At 41.8% G+C, this 26,096-nt stretch overlaps 2 protein-coding genes across 4 annotated transcripts in view; one reads left to right on the top strand and one right to left on the bottom strand.

Annotated features, from left to right (window-relative positions):
* Nucleotides 1–24,266, top strand: part of PADI2 (peptidyl arginine deiminase 2) — a 68,309-nt gene extending 44,043 nt beyond the window's left edge. The window contains exons 11-16 of one of the 3 annotated variants that reach the window (XM_075605977.1): nucleotides 1,389–1,540; nucleotides 16,154–16,298; nucleotides 20,945–21,038; nucleotides 22,745–22,821; nucleotides 23,197–23,325; nucleotides 23,687–24,266. In XM_075605977.1, coding sequence (XP_075462092.1) covers nucleotides 1,389–1,540; nucleotides 16,154–16,298; nucleotides 20,945–21,038; nucleotides 22,745–22,821; nucleotides 23,197–23,325; nucleotides 23,687–23,923 — 834 coding nt within the window. In that variant the 3' untranslated portion in view covers nucleotides 23,924–24,266. The other 2 variants (XM_075605975.1, XM_075605976.1) reach the window with 2 other exon arrangements.
* Nucleotides 4,254–7,802, bottom strand: LOC142497735 (uncharacterized). Its single transcript, XM_075605978.1, has 2 exons — nucleotides 7,641–7,802; nucleotides 4,254–7,465 (listed from the first exon to the last, which is right to left on the bottom strand). The coding sequence occupies exon 2, from the start codon at nucleotides 7,443–7,445 to the stop codon at nucleotides 5,328–5,330; it is 2,118 nt and encodes a 705-aa protein (XP_075462093.1). The 5' UTR covers nucleotides 7,446–7,465; nucleotides 7,641–7,802; the 3' UTR covers nucleotides 4,254–5,327.
* Nucleotides 24,267–26,096: the final 1,830 nt, after the last annotated feature.

Here is a 26,096-nt window from a genome sequence, read left to right as displayed (position 1 = left end):
TAAATTGTTTGGAAATGGCCTTCTAACCCTTCCCAGATTGATGGGCAGCAACAATTGCTTCTCTAAGATCATTGCTGATGTCTTTCCTCCTTGGCATTGTGTTAACACACACCTGAATGCTCCAGACCAGCAAACTGCTAAAACTTTGGCTTTTATAGAGTGGTCACACTTGCTTATGATCAATTAATCAAGGACATTTGATTAGTAGCACCTGTCTTCTACTTAGCATCTTAATTCCTATGGAAGCAGTAAGGGTGTACTTAGTTTTCCACACATGGCTTCTCCATTTTGGCTTTATTTTTGTTAAATCATGACACGGTGTAATATGTCATGTGTTGTTCATCTGAGGTTGTATTTAACTCATTTTTAGACTTGCTAAGGAACAGATGATTGTTATTATGTCCTGATATGTAAAACCTTAGAATTCAAAGAGGGTGTACTTTCTTTTTCACACCACAGTACTTTTATTTATGTATTTACACATAATACACTTCCTTGTGGATGGTAATTGCCCAAGGCTTTAAAAGCTAAAGATGGCTTCAGCCAGCTTCTTTTAAATAAGCTAATGCAGCATTCTAGTACCTGGGATAGTCAAGGAGGCATTTACTGTAGCTTTGTTGTAAGGTATGATATCATTTATTGGACCATGTTGGTCAAATCACAACCTGCAATGAACCTACATCCCAATTTAAACCCTTGGATCTGGAACCAGGATGCTACCCTACTCCAGCTGTGCTGGTACTTTGGCTTAGCTGCCAGAGCAAATAGGGAATGAATATCTGATGGATAATTAATAAGCTGTTACCAGGCTCTTATCTTACAGTATAAGCTTGTGATAAAGTATAGCACATATAATATGGGTAATAGTTCATGTTGATTGTCTCCCCCTCGATAGAAGGGCTTCCAGTGTTTGTTTGAGGGTTGCAGAGCGCACTTTTCCTGCAGACTCTGATTTGTGGCGCATGTTTAACCAAGAAGTGCGATTTTCACAACATAAGTGCAGCGAGTCCCAAAGAAGAACATAAACAGGGCGCATGTTGCTCTACCTTCACTTATGGCAGCGTGGTAAAATATATGCCAGATCATACAGTCTGCTGCAGTAGTGATGTGGTTGATATTACTCTTACCGGCTACATGCCCTCGTGGCCCATCTGCAACCACTACCTCCATGCATGACCGCCTTGCCCCTATAATAACTGTAGTACTTCTCTGTATGTGTGTTCTTTATGCTGCTGGTGTCTTTGCCTCATTGATTTTATTACTGGTTTGCTCCTTGGTGTTTATTTCCCTCTATTTGTTTGCTGCGGCTTGTTTATTTTGTTTTTCAAGCTGCTTAGCTTCCACATTTAATGTCACTAGAAGATATCTTACCCTCCTTTCTCCAACAGGGCCCAGACTTTGGTTATGTGACCAAAGTCGCTTCGTCCAAGGAAGTCACAAGCCTGGACTCCTTTGGTAATCTGGAAGTCAGCCCCCCTGTGACCGTGCATGGGAAGAAGTATCCCCTGGGGAGGATTTTGATCGGAAGTAGCTTCCCCACGTAAGGATAAGAGGGCAGCTTGGGGACATGTGGAGATCACCAGCAGAACTGTCAAACGTATCCCTCCGATTCTATGAGATGATTGATTATAGTTCTAGCTGGCGTAGTCCTTGTTGCACTGGCAGTACAGCTGGGTGTTACCACTTCAGCCCTGGCATTACTTCAACATTCTGGTCCTTTTTGCCACGCCGTACTGTTTACATTTTTGTCTATTCATACAGTGTGCAGTATGCAGTGCTGTACATGACCAAACAATACTGACATAATGAAGCCCTGCCACGAGCACCATGCCATGTTAACCTTAGTTACTGAGAACCAGATCTAAAATGTATATAGAGTAGATGGATTAACCTTGGGTCACTTGATCTTGAATGTCCTAGGTCTGTCAAATGCATTAAAACCTTCACACTACAATCAGTACAACATTAACTGCTGATGGAACCAGTGATTTAATAGTGTATTAAGTAATTACAGGGTTAACGCAATGCTGATCTGCATGCCAGCAGTAAGCAGGTTAATAGGCACCTTTTCTGCTATTCAGTGGTCAAAGTGCCTTAAATATAGTGATACTGTGCATTAGTTTTGTAGAACACAATAATTTTTACATATGGTGGGGGAAAATATTTTCTGCACCATCTTACATAGTTAAATAGTTACATAGTTACATAGTAGATGAGGTTGAAAAAAAACTTCCGTCCATCAAGTTCAACCTATGCTAAATTTAGACAACAAATACTTTATCCTATATCTATACTTATTGATCCAGAGGAAGGCAAACAAAAAACCCCATTAAGGGGAAAAATTAATTCCTTCCTGACTCCAAGAATTGGCAATCGGATTAATCCCTGGATCAACATCCTTCCCATGTTTACTTATTTGGTATATCCCTGTATACCTTTCCCATCTAAAAAGATGTCCAACTTTTTTTGAACAAATCTATTGTATCTGCCATCACAGTCTCCATGGGTAATGAATTCCACATTTTAACTGCCCTTACTGTAAAGAACCATTTCCTTTGTTGCTGGTGAAATTTCCTTTCCTCCAACCTTAAGGGAAACCTTAATCTTCTACACCAGGGGTTCTCACACTGCAGTCTATGGCCCACCATGGAAATGTATTTTTATAACTCACATCTGCAGCCTGTAGTACTTTCTATCAGCAGAGCAGCGGACCATGAAAGACAAAAGAAAAGTTTTTTTTTTTTTTTGTACCATCCCACTTCAACCACTGCTGCAGTGACCGGTAGGATCTCAATAGTACTCTAGTACTGCCTGTGTCCTCACTATACCCTCTCCTGTCTGTGACATGGAGGGACAGCAGATAATTTTAGATCCTCAGCTGTCACGTGTAGCAATAAACACCCCTAGACTGTGACGGCGGCAGCTTTGCTGAGTTGACGGAACTATTTGAGACAGTCCCTACACTGTATTCCCTTCTGAAACCCAAGTATAACTTAGAACCTGTGCCAGAGCTACAAGGAACATTCTCACACACGCACACAGCTCGCTACTCTACATTAGGCCAAAATGGTGAATGATTGACCAATATGTAACCCATTTACCTACGAGTTTCCTCTGGCCTAGCATTTAATGTATGGTTACCTGAGGTCAGAGTGAATTTCTTGTAGTTGTAGTTTCTCAGCAGGTATCCAGTAGAATGTTTCCAATTGAGAGTTCCATTGTCTCTGCTGTTCCCATTGGTGGAAGCTCAATACCAAAGCAGTTGGGGGATTATGGTCTTATTTATTATACTTGCTGTATGCATTTGAAAGCCTCCCTGTCCGGCTTGTACGGAGATTACATTGGGGTGTATTATATGGCTGCTCCGCATGGGTTACCTTGATTCGGGGGGCTGGATCCCGGCGGCTGGGCGATGATGTAGCATGGTTGTAAAATAATGGGTGCCAGGAACTTTTGTAGTACAACAGTCATGTATTCGTGTCCCCGAGCGCAGGGACCGCTCGTACACATTAATAACATTGCACTGTATTTTATAACAGACATACGTGAATACAGTTCTTCCATCAGTGCCCAATCTTAACACTTCAATGAAGGTACTTTTACTTAATCGCTCTGAGTACGTGTGGGACCCGGCCCTCCTGGTTGCTTCGGAACCAACAACCGTATTGATCCTATTACTCCGGGCCCCTATGGGAATTCTGATGGATCTCTTCTATACCTTTTGCCTGTTTGGGAACTTCCACTTCCGTACAGATGGATGAGAAATATTGGTGCAGATCGGCGGGTAGAGCTGATCTGCAGGCACCCGGGAGACCTCTTTCCTGAGGCCCTCTAGGCGTGCCGTATTCCTTTTTTATTACTTATTCAGCGCCCCCATTTCTTCTACGTGTTAATCGGGAGGTATTTATTACATTATGCTCTAGGTCTAGGGAAGCGGTGCGCAAAGCGCGAGAATCGCTGCGGGGTTTACAGATGCCCTCGTGCGCTTCCCGAATGCCTTTAAATTAATGCCGGGGGAGATGCAGGGCCTCTGTAAACCTTACTTACCTTAATTCAGACGCTCCTGGTGACGCGTCGCCATGGCATTTGACGCCGCTGGGGCATGTTACGTCACGTTGCCATGACATGACGCCAGGATGTCTGAATCAAGGTAAGAGGGGGGGGGGAAAGAGGGGGAAAGCCAGCAGGGGGGTGCAGGGGAAAAAATTGCGCCCCCCTAGTCTAGGGCATCTGATACTGAGAATGACTGAACAAACACTACAAAACATACAATAAACATAAATGTCCTTGGCGCACTATCTGGTGAATAACCTGACAGTTAGGGAAGTCCAATTGGTCCTTGATGATAGGGATATTAAATCCGGAATCCAATCTTTTCTGGAGGTCCTTAGAGGTAGTTGAATCAAATCTGTATTGATATAAAAGACAGAACAACCATTGCGCAGTACTTCTGGTCAAACTTCAACTCCCCCACCGTTGCCAGCTACTTACATAAAAATGATTATAAAAGGGCCTCAAAAGGTATCTTTCACTTCTTCCCCGTCACCTTAATTCTGCTATGTTGCCAGGTGGGATGACTCCTCTGTTAAGAGGGAGGCCTCTCTCCAGCGTGATACCGGAAAATAAGGGAATAGGGCCAATGGTATGATACCGTCACAATTTTAATACAATAAAAACAAGACTATAAATCAGTGCACTCACATGCTTATAGTCCCTATATACGTGGTACAATGTGCCGTCCGCTTGCGTGGCAGGATGCTGGGTTGCTGCAGATAGGGGTGAGATTCAGCGTGTGTCCCCGCTTCGTGGCCTCGATTCGGAGCGCCTCGTCTCACACCGATGATGTCACTGCTCAAGCTCCCCTTTTCCTCCGTGCATGCGTGGACGTAAGCAACGTAACACTGCTACAGAAACTCCACCCTACGCGCGTTTCGTGACTGCTGACGTCACTTCCTCAGGGGCAATGGAGTGTCCATGGTAGTAAGGGCTATTTAAACCCACCGGATTATCAATGCAGGGCTCCCATTGGATATAACCAAATTGGAAACCCCTACTCATTACGTTGCACAATTAATCAATGTACAATCAAATGATATCATTAATACATGTAAATCAGATATTATAAAATTATAAAACCGCATTAGCACAAAATTAACTCAACAGAAGACAGGTAATTAATGTGTATGCTTATAAAATGAATTCGGAGGGGGTTAACCTATATTGCACAGGGGATTACCCTCTATTGCATCTAATAGAGAACTCAGAGGAAAGATGTTTATTGAGGTTGAGGAATATACTAGCAGATATCTAACCAATATTATATTGATCTATCCATTTTTTAAAAATGAAGCCAGATCAAACTCTATATTGAGTCCTTTTGGGGTCAGAGTTTTTAGAGTATATATCCAGAAGCTTTCGCGTCTGGATATCAGATTTATTTTATCTCCCCCTCTCCAATTTTGCTTTGGGCATTCAATTCCCTTACAGATTAACCCTGCTGGGTTCTGCCCATGCTTCAATCTAAAGTGGTTGGAGACACTATGTGTCTCCAAACCCCGTTTAATATTGAATACATGTTCTGCCAAGCGCCGCTTAAGTGGTCTACCTGTTCGCCCCACATATTGAAGCCCACACGGGCATTCTAACAGATAGACCACAAAAGGGCTCCTGCAGGTGATGAAAGACCTAATTGGGAATGATATACCTGTTATATTTGATTTGAAGTCTTTACATTTTTGACCATATTTGCAGCCTATACATTTATTACATAAAAAGTATCCATTGAGTTCCTTTAACCATGTAGTGTTCCGTGACTTTACCTGGTTAAATGGGCAACTTGGTGAGAGTTTTAATTTAAGGTTGTCAGCCTTTTTAAAAACTATCTGTGGATGCTGGGGTAATATATTTTTTAGCTTCACATCACCAAGTAGGATACTCCAATGCTTTTTAATTATTGTTGTAATTTTATTTGCCATGCCATTATATTTCGTGATGAAAGGAATAAACTCTACCCCATCTTTTTTAATTATGGTCTTTTTATTCATTTGAATTAATTCCTCTCTATTTGTGTTTTTAGCTGCCTCTAGTGCCTTTTTTACCCTATTATGGTTATATTCCCTTTCAAAGAACTTGGTTTTTAGTTCGTTGGCCTGTGTGTTAAATATTGCTTCCTGTGAGCAATTCCGTTTCGTTCGTAGAAACTGGCCTTTGGGAATATTATTTATCCATCTAGGATTATGATTACTCGATGCTAGTAAGTAAGTGTTTGCATCTACTTTCTTATAAAAGGTCTTAGTTTCAATTAATCCATTTTCAATGAATAAGGTTAGGTCTAGAAAATCAATGGTGAGTGGATTTATATTGAAAGTAAATTTTAAATTCATATTATTGTTGTTAAGATACTGTTGGAATTTACCCAAATCCACTTCATTACCACCCCAGATACATAGCACATCGTCGATATAGCGCCTCCATAGCACCAGGTCCGCCCCAAATGGGCTGTTGGAATGGATATAGTTTTCCTCCCACATGCCCATAAATATGTTGGCATAACTAGGGGCGAACCTGGTACCCATGGCAGTGCCACATACCTGGAGGTAGTATTCATTATCGTAATTGAAGAAGTTATGGGTAAGGATATATCTAATCCCTTCTATTATAAATTCCCTAAATCCCGATTCGAGACTATCATCCTGCTCTAACACTCTCCTAATGGCCTCCACACCTTGGTCATGATTGATGACGGTGTATAGAGAGGTCACGTCACACGTGACCCATATATAATGATCCTCCCACTTAAGATCATTTACTATATTTAAAACATGGGTGGTATCTCGAAGATACGATGGTATTTGGGAGACATATTTTTGTAATGCAGAATCAATAAACTGGGACAGATTTGAGGTCATCGACTTAATCCCAGAAATTATTGGGCGACCGGGGGGATTCCAGAGATCCTTATGGATCTTTGGTATGAAATAGAATATTGGAATCCTTGGCTGTTCAATATCCAAGAATTCCAATTCCCCCTTTGTAATTATACCATCTGTGAATCCCTTATCTAAATATTTATTTAGGGCTAGCTTAAACTTAGCCGTTGGATTACCTGGCAACTTTTGATAGGTCGTGGGATCACTGAGTATTCTCATGGACTCCTTTTTGTAATATGCTGAGTCCATGATTACAATACCGCCCCCCTTGTCTGCTCCTTTGATTACAATTTGAGTATTACTCTCTAGGCTCTTAACAGCATCTATCTCTATTTTGGTCAAGTTGTGTTTATCAAACTTAAACTCGCTGGTGGCCTTCTCTAAATCCTGAATTACCAATTCGGTGAATGTCTCTATAAAATTACCCTTAACATGTTTAGGATAGAAAACAGAAGGTCTTTTAAATTTATTTGGTGGACTCACCTGAATGTTATTTGGATTATTGTTTGCCTGCATAACCTCTCTACTCACCGCATCTTTAAGAAAATATTTTTTGAGTGTTAGTCGTCTGACGAATTTTTGAGTATCTATATATAAATCAAACATGTTAGGTCCCTGGGAGGGGGCAAAATTGAGCCCCTTCGAAAGGACCCTCTCCTCAACTTCGGATATTTGTTGGCTGCTAATATTAAACACATTGCTGACCTCTACCTGTGGCTCGCTTGGTCTGACTTTTTTCTCTTTCCTCCTTCCTCCTCTTTTTCCTCTGAATCCTCTATTCTTTTGCGTCTCGCAGTTCGTGGGGTATCTTTTCTCCCTGTTGGATTGTCTGTCTCGCTGTTTCTCCTCGGGGGGAAGTCGTAATCCCTGTCGTGATCTAAAAAAGACGTTTGATGTTGATTATTTTCATGGTCCCTAGATGGTATATGGTAAGGTCTAAAGCCATTATTTGGTCTAAAAACATCATCATAACCTCTATGTCTTTCTTGTGGTCCATCATGATAGTAGTCATGATGTCCATAACCTCCATGACCGTTGGTATACCCTCCCTGTGGTGGACCTTGGTATCTATAAGGTCCATTCCTATATGGTGCTTGTGGACGAGCTCCAAAAGAGGGGCGTTGTACTGCTCCCTTTTTATTAAGTGGTTTGGGTACTTGGTTACTATCTTTTTTAGATTTTTGTTCCTCCTTAGTTTTTGTTCCCTTGCTGACTGGGGTGGTTTTAGCCTCCGCGGAGGTGATTTCTTCTACAATAAGGACTTTCTTCTCTGATTTCCAGTCTCTCTGTCTATTCTGTTCATAGTCTTTTTTATCCCGTATATATTTTTTCTGTTTTGTACTAATGACCTCCTTCTCTAGTTTTTCAATCCTTTGTGTAATTTTCTCATCCAATACTTTGTATTCTTTGAGTTCAGAGAAGTGGCTCAATTTACCTTGGATTTCTGTAATCTCTTTATCCAAAACATCTAGGGATCTAGTTCTATACTGAATAGACAGGTTCACTAAACCAAATGCACATGAGTCAAGGAGATGGTTCCACTCTTTCATGAATTCCTCATTCTCTGTCTCAAGTGTCGGTACTTTGAGGACCCTCAGTCCTCTCGGTATCCGTTTCTGTTCTAAATATTTTTTCAATGCTACTACTTCCCAGATCTGCCTCATTTCTTGCGTGAGAAGTTTTTCTACTTTATTAAATAGAGTGTCTAGAGTTTCAGTGTCAACATCAATATTTTCCACCTCTGTGTCCTCTGAAAAAATATTATCTAAATTACAACTGCGAAGTGCTCGACTAGAAAAAAGTGTCATTTTAAATAATGGTTGGCTGCTGATATGTGTGATGGATAAAACAAGTGATGGTGATATTAAGCTAAACTAAAACATATACTAAAGCGCTCAACCTATTAACCTAACTTAACTACCTACTTGTGATATATAAGTCTCTAATTATTAATTCCTCTATAAATGAATTTATAATGAATATGAACTGAATCCTGCAATCTAATTATTAAACTGAGGAAGTGGCTGCCTATGGACGAGAATGGCACACCTATCCACAAGGAATGCACAATCAATACTGAACAAACACTACAAAACATACAATAAACATAAATGTCCTTGGCGCACTATCTGGTGAATAACCTGACAGTTAGGGAAGTCCAATTGGTCCTTGATGATAGGGATATTAAATCCGGAATCCAATCTTTTCTGGAGGTCCTTAGAGGTAGTTGAATCAAATCTGTATTGATATAAAAGACAGAACAACCATTGCGCAGTACTTCTGGTCAAACTTCAACTCCCCCACCGTTGCCAGCTACTTACATAAAAATGATTATAAAAGGGCCTCAAAAGGTATCTTTCACTTCTTCCCCGTCACCTTAATTCTGCTATGTTGCCAGGTGGGATGACTCCTCTGTTAAGAGGGAGGCCTCTCTCCAGCGTGATACCGGAAAATAAGGGAATAGGGCCAATGGTATGATACGTCACAATTTTAATACAATAAAAACAAGACTATAAATCAGTGCACTCACATGCTTATAGTCCCTATATACGTGGTACAATGTGCCGTCCGCTTGCGTGGCAGGATGCTGGGTTGCTGCAGATAGGGGTGAGATTCAGCGTGTGTCCCCGCTTCGTGGCCTCGATTCGGAGCGCCTCGTCTCACACCGATGATGTCACTGCTCAAGCTCCCCTTTTCCTCCGTGCATGCGTGGACGTAAGCAACGTAACACTGCTACAGAAACTCCACCCTACGCGCGTTTCGTGACTGCTGACGTCACTTCCTCAGGGGCAATGGAGTGTCCATGGTAGTAAGGGCTATTTAAACCCACCGGATTATCAATGCAGGGCTCCCATTGGATATAACCAAATTGGAAACCCCTACTCATTACGTTGCACAATTAATCAATGTACAATCAAATGATATCATTAATACATGTAAATCAGATATTATAAAATTATAAAACCGCATTAGCACAAAATTAACTCAACAGAAGACAGGTAATTAATGTGTATGCTTATAAAATGAATTCGGAGGGGGTTAACCTATATTGCACAGGGGATTACCCTCTATTGCATCTAATAGAGAACTCAGAGGAAAGATGTTTATTGAGGTTGAGGAATATACTAGCAGATATCTAACCAATATTATATTGATCTATCCATTTTTTAAAAATGAAGCCAGATCAAACTCTATATTGAGTCCTTTTGGGGTCAGAGTTTTTAGAGTATATATCCAGAAGCTTTCGCGTCTGGATATCAGATTTATTTTATCTCCCCCTCTCCAATTTTGCTTTGGGCATTCAATTCCCTTACAGATTAACCCTGCTGGGTTCTGCCCATGCTTCAATCTAAAGTGGTTGGAGACACTATGTGTCTCCAAACCCCGTTTAATATTGAATACATGTTCTGCCAAGCGCCGCTTAAGTGGTCTACCTGTTCGCCCCACATATTGAAGCCCACACGGGCATTCTAACAGATAGACCACAAAAGGGCTCCTGCAGGTGATGAAAGACCTAATTGGGAATGATATACCTGTTATATTTGATTTGAAGTCTTTACATTTTTGACCATATTTGCAGCCTATACATTTATTACATAAAAAGTATCCATTGAGTTCCTTTAACCATGTAGTGTTCCGTGACTTTACCTGGTTAAATGGGCAACTTGGTGAGAGTTTTAATTTAAGGTTGTCAGCCTTTTTAAAAACTATCTGTGGATGCTGGGGTAATATATTTTTTAGCTTCACATCACCAAGTAGGATACTCCAATGCTTTTTAATTATTGTTGTAATTTTATTTGCCATGCCATTATATTTCGTGATGAAAGGAATAAACTCTACCCCATCTTTTTTAATTATGGTCTTTTTATTCATTTGAATTAATTCCTCTCTATTTGTGTTTTTAGCTGCCTCTAGTGCCTTTTTTACCCTATTATGGTTATATTCCCTTTCAAAGAACTTGGTTTTTAGTTCGTTGGCCTGTGTGTTAAATATTGCTTCCTGTGAGCAATTCCGTTTCGTTCGTAGAAACTGGCCTTTGGGAATATTATTTATTTGGATAAAGAGATTACAGAAATCCAAGGTAAATTGAGCCACTTCTCTGAACTCAAAGAATACAAAGTATTGGATGAGAAAATTACACAAAGGATTGAAAAACTAGAGAAGGAGGTCATTAGTACAAAACAGAAAAAATATATACGGGATAAAAAAGACTATGAACAGAATAGACAGAGAGACTGGAAATCAGAGAAGAAAGTCCTTATTGTAGAAGAAATCACCTCCGCGGAGGCTAAAACCACCCCAGTCAGCAAGGGAACAAAAACTAAGGAGGAACAAAAATCTAAAAAAGATAGTAACCAAGTACCCAAACCACTTAATAAAAAGGGAGCAGTACAACGCCCCTCTTTTGGAGCTCGTCCACAAGCACCATATAGGAATGGACCTTATAGATACCAAGGTCCACCACAGGGAGGGTATACCAACGGTCATGGAGGTTATGGACATCATGACTACTATCATGATGGACCACAAGAAAGACATAGAGGTTATGATGATGTTTTTAGACCAAATAATGGCTTTAGACCTTACCATATACCATCTAGGGACCATGAAAATAATCAACATCAAACGTCTTTTTTAGATCACGACAGGGATTACGACTTCCCCCCGAGGAGAAACAGCGAGACAGACAATCCAACAGGGAGAAAAGATACCCCACGAACTGCGAGACGCAAAAGAATAGAGGATTCAGAGGAAAAAGAGGAGGAAGGAGGAAAGAGAAAAAAGTCAGACCAAGCGAGCCACAGGTAGAGGTCAGCAATGTGTTTAATATTAGCAGCCAACAAATATCCGAAGTTGAGGAGAGGGTCCTTTCGAAGGGGCTCAATTTTGCCCCCTCCCAGGGACCTAACATGTTTGATTTATATATAGATACTCAAAAATTCGTCAGACGACTAACACTCAAAAAATATTTTCTTAAAGATGCGGTGAGTAGAGAGGTTATGCAGGCAAACAATAATCCAAATAACATTCAGGTGAGTCCACCAAATAAATTTAAAAGACCTTCTGTTTTCTATCCTAAACATGTTAAGGGTAATTTTATAGAGACATTCACCGAATTGGTAATTCAGGATTTAGAGAAGGCCACCAGCGAGTTTAAGTTTGATAAACACAACTTGACCAAAATAGAGATAGATGCTGTTAAGAGCCTAGAGAGTAATACTCAAATTGTAATCAAAGGAGCAGACAAGGGGGGCGGTATTGTAATCATGGACTCAGCATATTACAAAAAGGAGTCCATGAGAATACTCAGTGATCCCACGACCTATCAAAAGTTGCCAGGTAATCCAACGGCTAAGTTTAAGCTAGCCCTAAATAAATATTTAGATAAGGGATTCACAGATGGTATAATTACAAAGGGGGAATTGGAATTCTTGGATATTGAACAGCCAAGGATTCCAATATTCTATTTCATACCAAAGATCCATAAGGATCTCTGGAATCCCCCCGGTCGCCCAATAATTTCTGGGATTAAGTCGATGACCTCAAATCTGTCCCAGTTTATTGATTCTGCATTACAAAAATATGTCTCCCAAATACCATCGTATCTTCGAGATACCACCCATGTTTTAAATATAGTAAATGATCTTAAGTGGGAGGATCATTTTATATGGGTCACGTGTGACGTGACCTCTCTATACACCGTCATCAATCATGACCAAGGTGTGGAGGCCATTAGGAGAGTGTTAGAGCAGGATGATAGTCTCGAATCGGGATTTAGGGAATTTATAATAGAAGGGATTAGATATATCCTTACCCATAACTTCTTCAATTACGATAATGAATACTACCTCCAGGTATGTGGCACTGCCATGGGTACCAGGTTCGCCCCTAGTTATGCCAACATATTTATGGGCATGTGGGAGGAAAACTATATCCATTCCAACAGCCCATTTGGGGCGGACCTGGCGCTATGGAGGCGCTATATCGACGATGTGCTATGTATCTGGGGTGGTAATGAAGTGGATTTGGGTAAATTCCAACAGTATCTTAACAACAATAATATGAATTTAAAATTTACTTTCAATATAAATCCACTCACCATTGATTTTCTAGACCTAACCTTATTCATTGAAAATGGATTAATTGAAACTAAGACCTTTTATAAGAAAGTAGATGCAAACACTTACTTACTAGCATCGAGTAATCATAATCCTAGATGGATAAATAATATTCCCAAAGGCCAGTTTCTACGAACGAAACGGAATTGCTCACAGGAAGCAATATTTAACACACAGGCCAACGAACTAAAAACCAAGTTCTTTGAAAGGGAATATAACCATAATAGGGTAAAAAAGGCACTAGAGGCAGCTAAAAACACAAATAGAGAGGAATTAATTCAAATGAATAAAAAGACCATAATTAAAAAAGATGGGGTAGAGTTTATTCCTTTCATCACGAAATATAATGGCATGGCAAATAAAATTACAACAATAATTAAAAAGCATTGGAGTATCCTACTTGGTGATGTGAAGCTAAAAAATATATTACCCCAGCATCCACAGATAGTTTTTAAAAAGGCTGACAACCTTAAATTAAAACTCTCACCAAGTTGCCCATTTAACCAGGTAAAGTCACGGAACACTACATGGTTAAAGGAACTCAATGGATACTTTTTATGTAATAAATGTATAGGCTGCAAATATGGTCAAAAATGTAAAGACTTCAAATCAAATATAACAGGTATATCATTCCCAATTAGGTCTTTCATCACCTGCAGGAGCCCTTTTGTGGTCTATCTGTTAGAATGCCCGTGTGGGCTTCAATATGTGGGGCGAACAGGTAGACCACTTAAGCGGCGCTTGGCAGAACATGTATTCAATATTAAACGGGGTTTGGAGACACATAGTGTCTCCAACCACTTTAGATTGAAGCATGGGCAGAACCCAGCAGGGTTAATCTGTAAGGGAATTGAATGCCCAAAGCAAAATTGGAGAGGGGGAGATAAAATAAATCTGATATCCAGACGCGAAAGCTTCTGGATATATACTCTAAAAACTCTGACCCCAAAAGGACTCAATATAGAGTTTGATCTGGCTTCATTTTTAAAAAATGGATAGATCAATATAATATTGGTTAGATATCTGCTAGTATATTCCTCAACCTCAATAAACATCTTTCCTCTGAGTTCTCTATTAGATGCAATAGAGGGTAATCCCCTGTGCAATATAGGTTAACCCCCTCCGAATTCATTTTATAAGCATACACATTAATTACCTGTCTTCTGTTGAGTTAATTTTGTGCTAATGCGGTTTTATAATTTTATAATATCTGATTTACATGTATTAATGATATCATTTGATTGTACATTGATTAATTGTGCAACGTAATGAGTAGGGGTTTCCAATTTGGTTATATCCAATGGGAGCCCTGCATTGATAATCCGGTGGGTTTAAATAGCCCTTACTACCATGGACACTCCATTGCCCCTGAGGAAGTGACGTCAGCAGTCACGAAACGCGCGTAGGGTGGAGTTTCTGTAGCAGTGTTACGTTGCTTACGTCCACGCATGCACGGAGGAAAAGGGGAGCTTGAGCAGTGACATCATCGGTGTGAGACGAGGCGCTCCGAATCGAGGCCACGAAGCGGGGACACACGCTGAATCTCACCCCTATCTGCAGCAACCCAGCATCCTGCCACGCAAGCGGACGGCACATTGTACCACGTATATAGGGACTATAAGCATGTGAGTGCACTGATTTATAGTCTTGTTTTTATTGTATTAAAATTGTGACGGTATCATACCATTGGCCCTATTCCCTTATTTTCCGGTATCACGCTGGAGAGAGGCCTCCCTCTTAACAGAGGAGTCATCCCACCTGGCAACATAGCAGAATTAAGGTGACGGGGAAGAAGTGAAAGATACCTTTTGAGGCCCTTTTATAATCATTTTTATGTAAGTAGCTGGCAACGGTGGGGGAGTTGAAGTTTGACCAGAAGTACTGCGCAATGGTTGTTCTGTCTTTTATATCAATACAGATTTGATTCAACTACCTCTAAGGACCTCCAGAAAAGATTGGATTCCGGATTTAATATCCCTATCATCAAGGACCAATTGGACTTCCCTAACTGTCAGGTTATTCACCAGATAGTGCGCCAAGGACATTTATGTTTATTGTATGTTTTGTAGTGTTTGTTCAGTATTGATTGTGCATTCCTTGTGGATAGGTGTGCCATTCTCGTCCATAGGCAGCCACTTCCTCAGTTTAATAATTAGATTGCAGGATTCAGTTCATATTCATTATAAATTCATTTATAGAGGAATTAATAATTAGAGACTTATATATCACAAGTAGGTAGTTAAGTTAGGTTAATAGGTTGAGCGCTTTAGTATATGTTTTAGTTTAGCTTAATATCACCATCACTGAGAATGACTGACTGATACTGCTGAAGTTGTAGTAATCCTAGATGAGTATAAAATCACTTACAATCACAATAAGAAGCCCCAAAAATCTTGTATAACATCATCATTAAAAAGGAAACTACTAGAGGAGTTTAGAAAGAATAGCATGAACCTTTACATTACAAAAGAGGCGTCTAAGAGGGGATATGATAACTATATACAAATATATTCAGGGACTGTACAAGAAGCTTTCAAAAGAACTATTCATCCCACGGTCGGTACAAAGGACTCGGGGGCATCCCTTAAGGTTGGAGGAAAGGAGATTTCACCAGCAACAAAGGAAAGGGTTCTTTACAGTAAGGGCAGTTAAAATGTGGAATTCATTACCCATAGAGTCTGTGATGGCAGATACAATAGATTTGTTCAAAAAAAGGTTGGACATCTTTTTAGAAAGGAATGGTATACAGGGATATACCAAATAAGTAAACATGGGAAGGATGTTGAACCAGGGAGTAATCCGATTTGCCAATTCTTGTAGTCGGGAAGGATTTCATTTTTCCCCTTATGAGATCATTAGATGATATTTCACTGGAGATTTGTGTTTGCCTTCCTCTGGATCAATATACTGTAAGTACGGATATAGGATAAAGTATCTGTCGTCTAAATTTAGCATATGTTGAACTTGATGGACGCACGTCTTTTTTTCAACTGTAACTATGTAGCAAGGTGAACATTGGAGCGTGCAGAGAATGTGTTAAAAAGCAGATGTTGTTATTGGTACTGTCGCTCTCTATCAGTGTCTCCTCTCTTATCCCTCACACAGCACTTCAGGGAGAAGGATGACCAAAGTAGTAAGAGACTTCCTGCACGCCCAGCGGGTGCAGGCGCCCATTGAGCTGTTCACCGATTGGCTGCTGGTGGGTCACGTGGATGAGTTCATGACCTTTGTACCAACATCAGATAAAAAGGTAATAGAACATTCTGTGTCTGCTGCATTCTTCACACGGCTTTGTGCTTAGATATGGGTTTAATGTTGCATTACATTAGGCCTTAATCAGCCTTGCAGATGTTTTTTGTTTGTTACCAGCCCATCTCTGTTTACCTTTATCCACCCACACACCCCTCTCTCTCCCTACACTCCTTTATTCAATATTCTACATACCCTCCAACTATACCTATTTAGCAGGTACTGTACCTGTGTGTTTTATGTCCTGTACCGATTAAATTCAGCCGTATCTATTGCTGCCAGGGACTGCTGGAGCTTCAGCTAATTAAAGCAGCCTGGAGACTTATGACTTATCTGCTATTGATCAGCTGGTTAGGGGGAATTTCGTGTGCCTGTGTGCCTGTGTGCCTGTGTGCCTGTGTGCCTGTGTGCCTGTGTGCCTGTGTGCCGGTGTGCCGGTGTGCCGGTGTGCCGGTGTGCCGGTGTGCCGGTGTGCCGGTGTGCCGGTGTGCCGGTGTGCCTGTGTGCCTGTGTGCCTGTGTGCCTGTGTGCCTGTGTGCCTGTGTGCCTGTGTGCCTGTGTGCCTGTGTGCCTGTGTGCCTGTGTGCCTGTGTGCCTGTGTGCCTGTGTGCCTGTGTGCCTGTGTGCCTGTGTGCCTGTGTGCCTGTGTGCCTGTGTGCCTGTGTGCCTGTGTGCCTGTGTGCCTGTGTGTGTTCATATATACAAATGATCTTAAAAGTTATTGTGCTTTTTTTTGGTGAGGTCACTTGCCTGGAAGCTCCTCTCTCCCATATTGATATACTGTAGCAAATAAAGTATACCCATTTTTAAGTGCCAAATGTTGAAGGGTCTATGTTCTGAAATATTCTTCCCTATGCAGGGACCACAGTCTTCTCCAGAACAGGGAAGATTGCTTCACAACTTTATCGAATAGAAGCCATATAGTAGTGCTAATAGTAATGTAAATACAGTGCGCTATATGTATAGTGCAGTATATTTGTTGAAAGGAGCTGTGAGTATGTATATCTTTATTTGTATCGCGCCATGACTGTACGTTGAGCTTTACAGCAGTAATGGGAGTAAGTGCTTCTTACTTAAAAGTCGACGTTAGAAAATAGAGTCCCTGACCCGAAGAGCTTACAATCTAAGGGGTAAGGAGAACTTGGCATAACACACTCCAACTGTCTCTGTGTGCGTATGCAAGAGGTCATGGTAAATGCATATGAGACGTATAGTATCCGCCAAGGGAGCTACCCAAATGCTTCAGTGAAGAGGTGTTTTTAAGATGGGCCTTTAAAGGTGGGGAGAGAGGGCGCCAGTCTGGTATTGCGGAGAAGGACATTCCAGGGGTGTGGGACAGCAAGTGAGAGGTTTTAGGTGAAGAAGACTGGACACAAAAGGGGTAGACAGAAGACATCCTGTGAGCAGAACGCGAGAGTCGGGCAGGTGTATAGCGAGACATTATGGCTGAGATGTAAGGAGGGGCAGAAGAGTGTATAGCCTTAAAAGAGAGGGCAATGTGTCATCAATATGGGCTTTAATAGGAAGCCAGGAGAGAGATTTCAGCAGGAGAGAGTAGAGTGATTCTGGCAGCAGCGTTTAGGATAGATTGTAGGGAGACGGGTGAGAGGTAGGAAGGCCGGACAGCAGGAGGTTACAAGAGTTGAGATGGGAGAGAATGAGAGGAGGGGTTAGAGTATTAGCAGTGGGCGACAGAGGAAAAAGTGTATCTTTGCAATGTTACAGAGGGAAAATCAAGAGGTTTTATCAACATTGTGAATGAGAGGAGTCAAATCGAGAAGGGGCAGTCGGGCCAGGCATGGGGGGGAGGGGGTATGAAATGTTCCGTTTGAATCGGCGAAGGGCCATTAAGGATGACATACTGTAGCAGAGACTTTGGTTTGGACAGCAGGTTAGGGGCTAAAAGGTAAATTTTTTGTCATCAGCATGGAGGTGATATTTAAACCCAAACGATGTGATCAGGTCAGAGAGGGGCTGGTTGGCAAACTTTAGCCCGGGGCAAGTCAAACAAACTGTCCCAAAAACAAGGCGGCCCAAACGCCATATACACAGATACACGCACCATACACAGATACGCACCCTACCAGATACACGCACCCTACACAGATATACATACCAGATGCACACAGCGTGAACAAACACTATATATTTCCCAATCGCACACTTACCGTGCACCACATACAGATGTAACACACGTTACTGTGTTACAACGGGTGGGATAACACGTTAGTCCCGCTGCAATACACTAGCCAGAGCAGTCGTGTGTTACATGCACCTTTTACATAAACAGTGTGTGCCAGGGTTGCCACCACTCCGAGTTTGACCTGGAGACTACGGGTTTTATATGAGTAAGGATATCTGGGGGGGATGTCACACAGGCTTCTTGAAGGAGTGCATTTTCAGGGTGCTGTGGAGGGCGGGGTTGATTCTGATGCCGCAGGGCAGAAAAATCCACAAGGGAAGCGCTTGATCCCAGGAGAAGTCTCAGAATTGGAGGAGATTGTGAGGGAGGTGGTTCTGGGAAGGACAGAGAGGGAGTGTGGATAGAAGGTCTGTGTTGTATAGCGGGGTAGAACCCTTATATGTGAGAAGTAGGATCCAGTGACATGTACATAAACGTTTACAAACGGGAAATCTGATATATATTTTTTGTTCCCATGCTCACATTGGTCTTGTGACTCGGGTTTTTTCATTTTTTTTTTTTTTTTTTTAAATCAAATCAATGGAAATTTGTCAAAATGTCACTATTATTATAAATACATTTTAAAAACAGCAACATAAAACACATCCCATTCACTAATGTCTAATCTTTTATTTACATACTGAAACATGTGCAACATAAAAATCTCAACATTTGCACACTAACAAAGAAAGCAGCAAATGTGTTTGCCATGTCGGATTGTTTTACTGAGCCACACACAGTTCCGCTGCTGGGACCCCTGCTTCCTCGGGCTCTTACAGGTGAAGGCAGCGCCAATACTTCCTGGTATTTCAATCTGCAGCGTCATGCAGGCCAATAGAAAGCTTCAAAAGATAGCGTTGCGTTCTCCTATTGGCCTGCGTGATATGGTAGATTTTATACCACCATTTTGTTTCCTTGAGGGTACTGCAATGCGCTACCTGCCCTGCTATGTATATTGGGAACCAAGGGGTCCCCAGCGCTGAAAATAGTGCCTTTCAGTTCAAAGGAGGATCCTCTCATTCCAACCCAAGGAGGACGCCACACAAATGTATATAGCAATACTCCTATCCATGTAATATAAGCAAGTTAATGTCCAGAAGAGGTGCACTCATGGTACTACAGTATAGGTATACTGCCATGGGTGCACACCAGATAGTGAGCAAACAATGGGAACAGCAGATTTCAAGGAAGGTACCACGATGGCACCATCATCTAAGACCATTGGAGTGTTCTTGCTGTTCCATTGGAGTGCTCTTGCTGTTCCATTGGAGTGCTCTTGCTGTTCCATTGGAGTGCTCTTGCTGTTCCATTGGAGTGCTCTTGCTGTTCCTTCCGTGATATAAGCAAGTTAATCCGGCAGAAAAAGCCTGACTGGGGAGAGATGTGAAGCAAACATTGGAGCTGTGTTTTACACACAGAGATGGGGTTTTGAACTCTTTGACCATCTCCTTCATTAAACTGTCTGGATGTCACAGGCTGCTGGATATCAAACAATGCAGAAACCGATCACCTTCAGCATAACATGCAACCTGACAGTCATGGGGATTTAAAAACTATAAGATCATGGTGAGGCCAAAGAGCTGGTAGTGAAGGTACATGAATAGCCGATAACATGACTGCAGGGACAGTAATATACACCTATACCATATCTGTTACTGTGCATGCAATATCTTGTATATAATGTACAACCCTGCTCACTTAATGTAACCATGTATTTGTCATCATAACTCTGTGCCCAAGACATACTTGAAAACGAGAGGAAACTCTCAATGTATTGCTTCCTGGTAACACATTTTATAAATAAATAAACATCTTCTGCTGAGGCATTTGGAAAGTACAAACAGAATGACCAGCGCCAAACTTTTGATCTATTTCAAATAAGGCAATGGTGCTATCTGCTGGACATTGTTGGTACTGCACATGGCACACCGTCAAAACACCTGCACGGGGAGTTTGCCAACGACTGTAAATCTATTTTAGATGCACATTGTGTTGGAAATTACAACTTTAATCTTGGATGGAGAAAGTCAACGACTACTTGTGGCTTTAGCAGAGCTGTGGGTGACTCCATCTGATGGTGCTCAGTGCTTTGCCAGCTATTATAGGGGCTCCCAACCTGCAGTATAAGTATCACTGGTGTACACGTCATCTTACAAATTGGTACTCTATTGTCCTCTTAGCCTCGGCCTACTCTGTGAGAGAAGAGGGTAGAGGCAAAGAAAAAACAAGCACAATAGTCACATTTTAAAAGCGTTCTTGGTGCTACATTCACTAAAGGCTGCAAAACTTTAGCACACCTTTCTGCCCATAAAATGTGTGTCACAGGACGTTCTGCTGCTTGGTTATTGTGTCAAACACAATAAGGTTGGTAACCAATTCCATAAACCATCACAAGCTGGTCTTGGAAACCGTTACGTGTATCTACTGGCATTTCATCCGTGTTTCTTTTTATTTATCATTGCTAGGGTTTCCGTTTGCTCTTGGCTAGCCCAGTCGCCTGCTATCGGGTGTTCCGCCAGAAGAAGCAGGAAGGGTTTGGGGACGCCACAATGTTCCAAGGCAAGTGGAGTTTCCTTAGTGCAGGCAACAACGTGCCTATCTAATGTCATCATTTTGGGATGAGGCTTTCTTATTTCAGGGACATCTCACTCATCTACATAAACAATGGTTTTATACACATTAATATAAACATCACTATTCACATAGCTATTAAAATATCATAGAACACCCCCCATGTGAGTGTTAGATTTTATGGATCAAATGTCAGTTACAGGGGGCTGCTGACACTATGTATGTATGTATGTATGTATGTATTTATATAGTGCCCACAATGTTTTCGGTGATTTCCAAGAGAGACGATACAGTACAGGTGGTCCTCCGTTACCCAACACAATGTGTTCTGGTAGTTCAGATAGTGAATTGTCTTAGAGTGAAACCCATTTTCTGTCCATTGGTTTATATTATATATATACTGTATATAAGCCAGATAAGGCGTTTTGATATTGGAAAACTGCCCATTGGTATGCATTATAAAGAGTCGGATATGCCGTTCGTCAGAGAGCGAGGACCACCGGTACAGGGAATTATAATACAATAAGTGCAACAAACAAGATCAGACAATAGGAAAGGTAACTGCTACCCCAGAGAGCTTACCATCCAAGTGATGTGATTTAAACAGCCCTGTTTGGATTCAGCAGTGCCAGAAGTGGATCGGTGTGGCCAGGAAGGACAACTTTTATCAACAGAAATAAGTCTATATTATAACATCTGCAACAAAAATAGAAATAATCAATCTTTACAATGAATTCAGAGTCCAATAAAATAGCAACATTGATTTTTCAGTAAAAGAAAAAAAAAGAGAAATTTCCGCAAACAAAATAAATATGAATTCACTAAGTGGCTGCCAGATTCCCAGAGTCGCACCCAGTTAGCGCACTAGTCTTTGGAATGGTTGCGCAAGCTTTATCCATCATTAAGATCTTTGCTGAGTCTTTGATTTTGGCGATCCTACCAGTTACTCACAATGACACTTCTCTTTAGAACCTCGGGCGCATGGCAGGCATAATTCGGTCTACCCATAGAACTGTGTCTGCTGGCACTTGCCTTACTGACCAATCCACGGGGCTTCCCCTCGGTGGATCAGTCTCTGGCCTTCCTACCACACTGGATTACCCATCACTGAATCGTGGCTCAGATCTTTGTCCAGTTTCTTGATCATTTTCTCACTCTCTGGTTACTTTAGCTTTCACATAGTTCCAGATTCAGCTTCTACTTTCGGCTCACATAAGAAAACCGCAAAGCAGCCACCACATCAGCAGTTACGCACTCAAGATGTTACACAGCGCTCCATCTCTACTACAAAGAATCAGAACCATTTAGGCACTATAAATGAACCACTGATTTGGAGTAGCAAAGGTTTAAACAGTGTATTAACCTATTAGAAACCATACAGATGGATACACACTGTACACAACATTTTTACCACAAACCATATTTAGTAGTATATTGCAATCAGAACCCCCAAATCTTACCAGTTTGGACAATCTGAACTCCCTGAGCAAGTTGCTGCCCTCTGCTTCTCACTAACAGCACAGTTACTGCATTTCCCTTCAGTGCCATAACAAGTATTCTAAAGCTGATCCTTGTCCCCACTTTCTCTGCTTGTACAGTAACTAGTTTAGTTTGTTACCATTCACCTCTAGAGGACGTGTCATAACCCTGCCCCCATGCCCTGTGCTGACTGTGTCTGTTTGGTACTACTACAGGACTAGAAACCAAAAGATGGACCATCACCAAAATCCTCTCCACTGATATCATTCTAAAGGAGAACAATTATGTTCAGGTGAGTGAAGAGGAGCAACTTGATTGTCCATGACATTGCTGAATATTTAAACTTGGGAATGAAAGCTACAGCTGTGCATACTGCAGTGAGAGAGAGCTAGCGTCTAGGGATCATCTTCCATTTGGCCCATGTGATGCTGGGATTAAGCCTCCATGAAGTACTGGTGGAACTTGGGCCCCCTGGAGCTGCAATTAACATGGTTCCGCTTTGGAGGAACCTTACTTCCTATACATGGAAAAATAAAAAAGGGGTGGGTGGCAGTGAAACGGCTGCTTTAAGTGAGGGATGAGCAGAAGAAGAGAGAGCAGTTCATGATTGTGAGATGTTCATGGTTTTCAATAACAGTAAATCAGACCCTGGCTCCTCTTTCTCCAGCAATGCATTGACTGGAACCGGGATATTCTCAAGCAGGAGCTGGGTCTCACGGAGGATGACATCATTGACATCCCTGCACTATTCAAACTGGACGCAAAGGGCAGAGCGATATCTTTCTTCCCCAACATGGTGAGTGGTGTGCACGTTCGAACACAGCAGAGTTGGGGGGATGGGAAATAAGAGTATGGTAATGATTTTATTGTGGATTGTATACCTCCTAAATGGTACATATCCATTTCTTTAATAGTTTTTAAAGGGCCATTTTTAAGAGGGATGGAGTCTAGAAGCAAACTTCGTTTTGCTATTGATGGATCATGCTACAAAAAGGTTAACAGTGCATGAACTAGAATAGATGACAAATATGATGGGTTTGTGTGAATTCGGTGTAGAATGGGCTACTTCGGGGAAAGGATGATGGTGATTTGTTACAGCTATGTTTTAAAGCGCTGTATGACAGGAGATCACTATGGTGGGACTCTATTCTCTGCAGGTTAACATGATTGTCCTGGGGAAGGATCTGGGGATCCCCAAACCCTATGGACCTGTCATCGAGGAGACATGCTGTCTAGAGGATCACGTTGTCTCGCTGCTGAAGCCCTTTGAGTTGAAGTGCACCTTCATAGATGATGTGGTGTCCTATCACAAGAAACTTGGGGAGGTGCACTGCGGAACCAATGTGCGTCGGAAGCCCTTCACTTTCAAGTGGTGGGAAATGGAAGAGCCGTAGATTCCAGACACCACCACCTGGCACAAGCCTTGCCCCTCTTTCTCTCCTTCACTGCTGTTTGTAGAAGTCCAGCTGCGAAGGCATTTAGTGATGCAGTTGTCCCTTGAATTATTAGGATCATTAATGTAATTTCCATCTCGGCCTTATTCAGTGCAGGAGGTGCCTGAGCTTTACCAATGATTCCGCTTTGACAAGTAGGAAGGACTTGCTTGGGACACCTGAACCGCAGCTAATGCAAGCTAAGCAAATGTTGTAGGGCCCAGTTAATGAGGTTTGAAATGTATGATTTTCATTTTACATGATTAATAACATGTTTGTCAATAAAAACCACTATCCCAGCTGACCCTTCACCACTGGAAGAGTATTATGTTGCATGGTCCTCCAGCACTGATGTGCTTGAGAGCTATGTGAGGAATGGTGGCCCCCTAATAACTGGCTGATTAGTGTCCTCGCTTGTCTCCTACCAGCTCTGAACTCATTCGGTTTCTTTGCTAAAGCCCTAAAAAACTGTAGTCACAAGACACACAGCCGGCAGTCTCGCTTCCCCTCGGCCAAACCACCAACAAGATGCATCCTGAATACCTCCGAACCAGACAATGAGATATATATTTTTTCACCCAGTCCAGTGAGACCCAGGCATTGGGTAGCCACGTTGCAGATGTCCTGCGCAGTCTTTCCTGCGTAGCCACAGACATCACTGTTATACGGGCCATACATGTCTGTATTTAAAAATTACCTGCCAGGAAAAACCCACTGGTCTAAGCTCTGATCTCTTTCCTCTTAATATTAAGCTTGGACTTCTGAACATTGCATGATAAGAAAACTTGAGTCATTTACAGGATTGCTCTTAAATTCTCAGTATATTTAGCATGTGATGTAACAATTAACATAACTGCTGCTCTGATTTTAAACCCACTAATGCAGTAGGCTTGGTGACCAGCCTGTTTCATAATCCTTTTTGCTTCAGAATCCTTTATGTATCACGTCAGGAAGTCCAGGTTTGATGTGGTAATAAAACCTCTATCAGTGGCATTCAAACAAAGGCAATACCTCTAGGGTCCATGGTTTTATCTATGAACAACCCTCATAGAATGAAGGCCTGTCCTGTTAGCTTAGAATATAAACCCTTTCCAATGGAAAATGCAGAGACGGGCCAAAGCTAACCCTGTTTTTACTGTTGGGGAAGAAGTGTGGTCGGGCCGTAAGAGTACAGTATAGTAACCCAAATCCCCAAACGTTCAGTGGCACCCTGCAGCCTTGTTTGCTTCAGCATATTAACGTGTCTACGCCTTGAAATGCAGGGATACCGTTTGCTCCTGTTTTGCTTTCATTTGGTAAAACTGTATAAAAGCCAGAAAATGTATATTCTGATAACCTACACATTCTAGTTGCCTTTACCGATGCATACGAGCCTATTAGTGACAAGCAAAGTAATGCTCGGTTATTGCATTGGTTTTCATTCAAGTAAAGGCTACTGTGTATGTTAAACGCGTGTTATTCTGCTTGATCAAAGACCATAGATTAATTATGGGAACTGTTGTAGGTCCATGTGCATACTCTCCCTCTGCTTGACCACAGAGAGAAGCAGACTGTTTGACAGTGAGGCTTATTTTTTACACATTTATATCCCAAACAGGACCAGCTAGTTAATGGTTTTTATATTGAGAGGACAGACTTAACACCATGTGTGCTATTGTGACATAAGGCAAAGAGCACACGCACTGCCGCCCCCCAAGGAGTTTGCTGATCATAGTTTATGATTTCCAGCCGTGCGCTCCCACAGCCCCATGCAAGACATAAAACGGGTGCTCGACTCCAGTCCTCGCCCTCCTTCTCCCCCACCCCCCAACAGGTCCGGTTTTCAAGTTATCCCAGTTTCAGCAAAGGTGGTCTTCGACTGAGCCTCTGATGGAGCCACCTTTGCTCTGAAGCTGGGATATCCTGAAAACCGGACCTGTTGGGTGGTACCTCTGGACTAAGAAACGATGTTAAACAGAGGAGATTATTTCCCCTTCTGTCTCAGTCATTGTAGGAGGGCTGAAGTTGCAAAACGTCTTTGCCCACCCAAGTCTTAAAAGAACATATTCCAGGACAGTGATGAGTAGAAAGATGCATAGATCAGGCCACATATTCAAGTCTCGACTCCGATTCCTTTTCCCCCTTTTGTTTTTGG

This window comes from Ascaphus truei, chromosome 6, assembly GCF_040206685.1.
Source record: "Ascaphus truei isolate aAscTru1 chromosome 6, aAscTru1.hap1, whole genome shotgun sequence".
Classification (NCBI taxonomy): Eukaryota; Metazoa; Chordata; class Amphibia; order Anura; family Ascaphidae; genus Ascaphus; species Ascaphus truei.
Note: the sequence above shows the minus strand (reverse complement) of the source record. Positions and strands in the feature narration are given on the sequence as shown.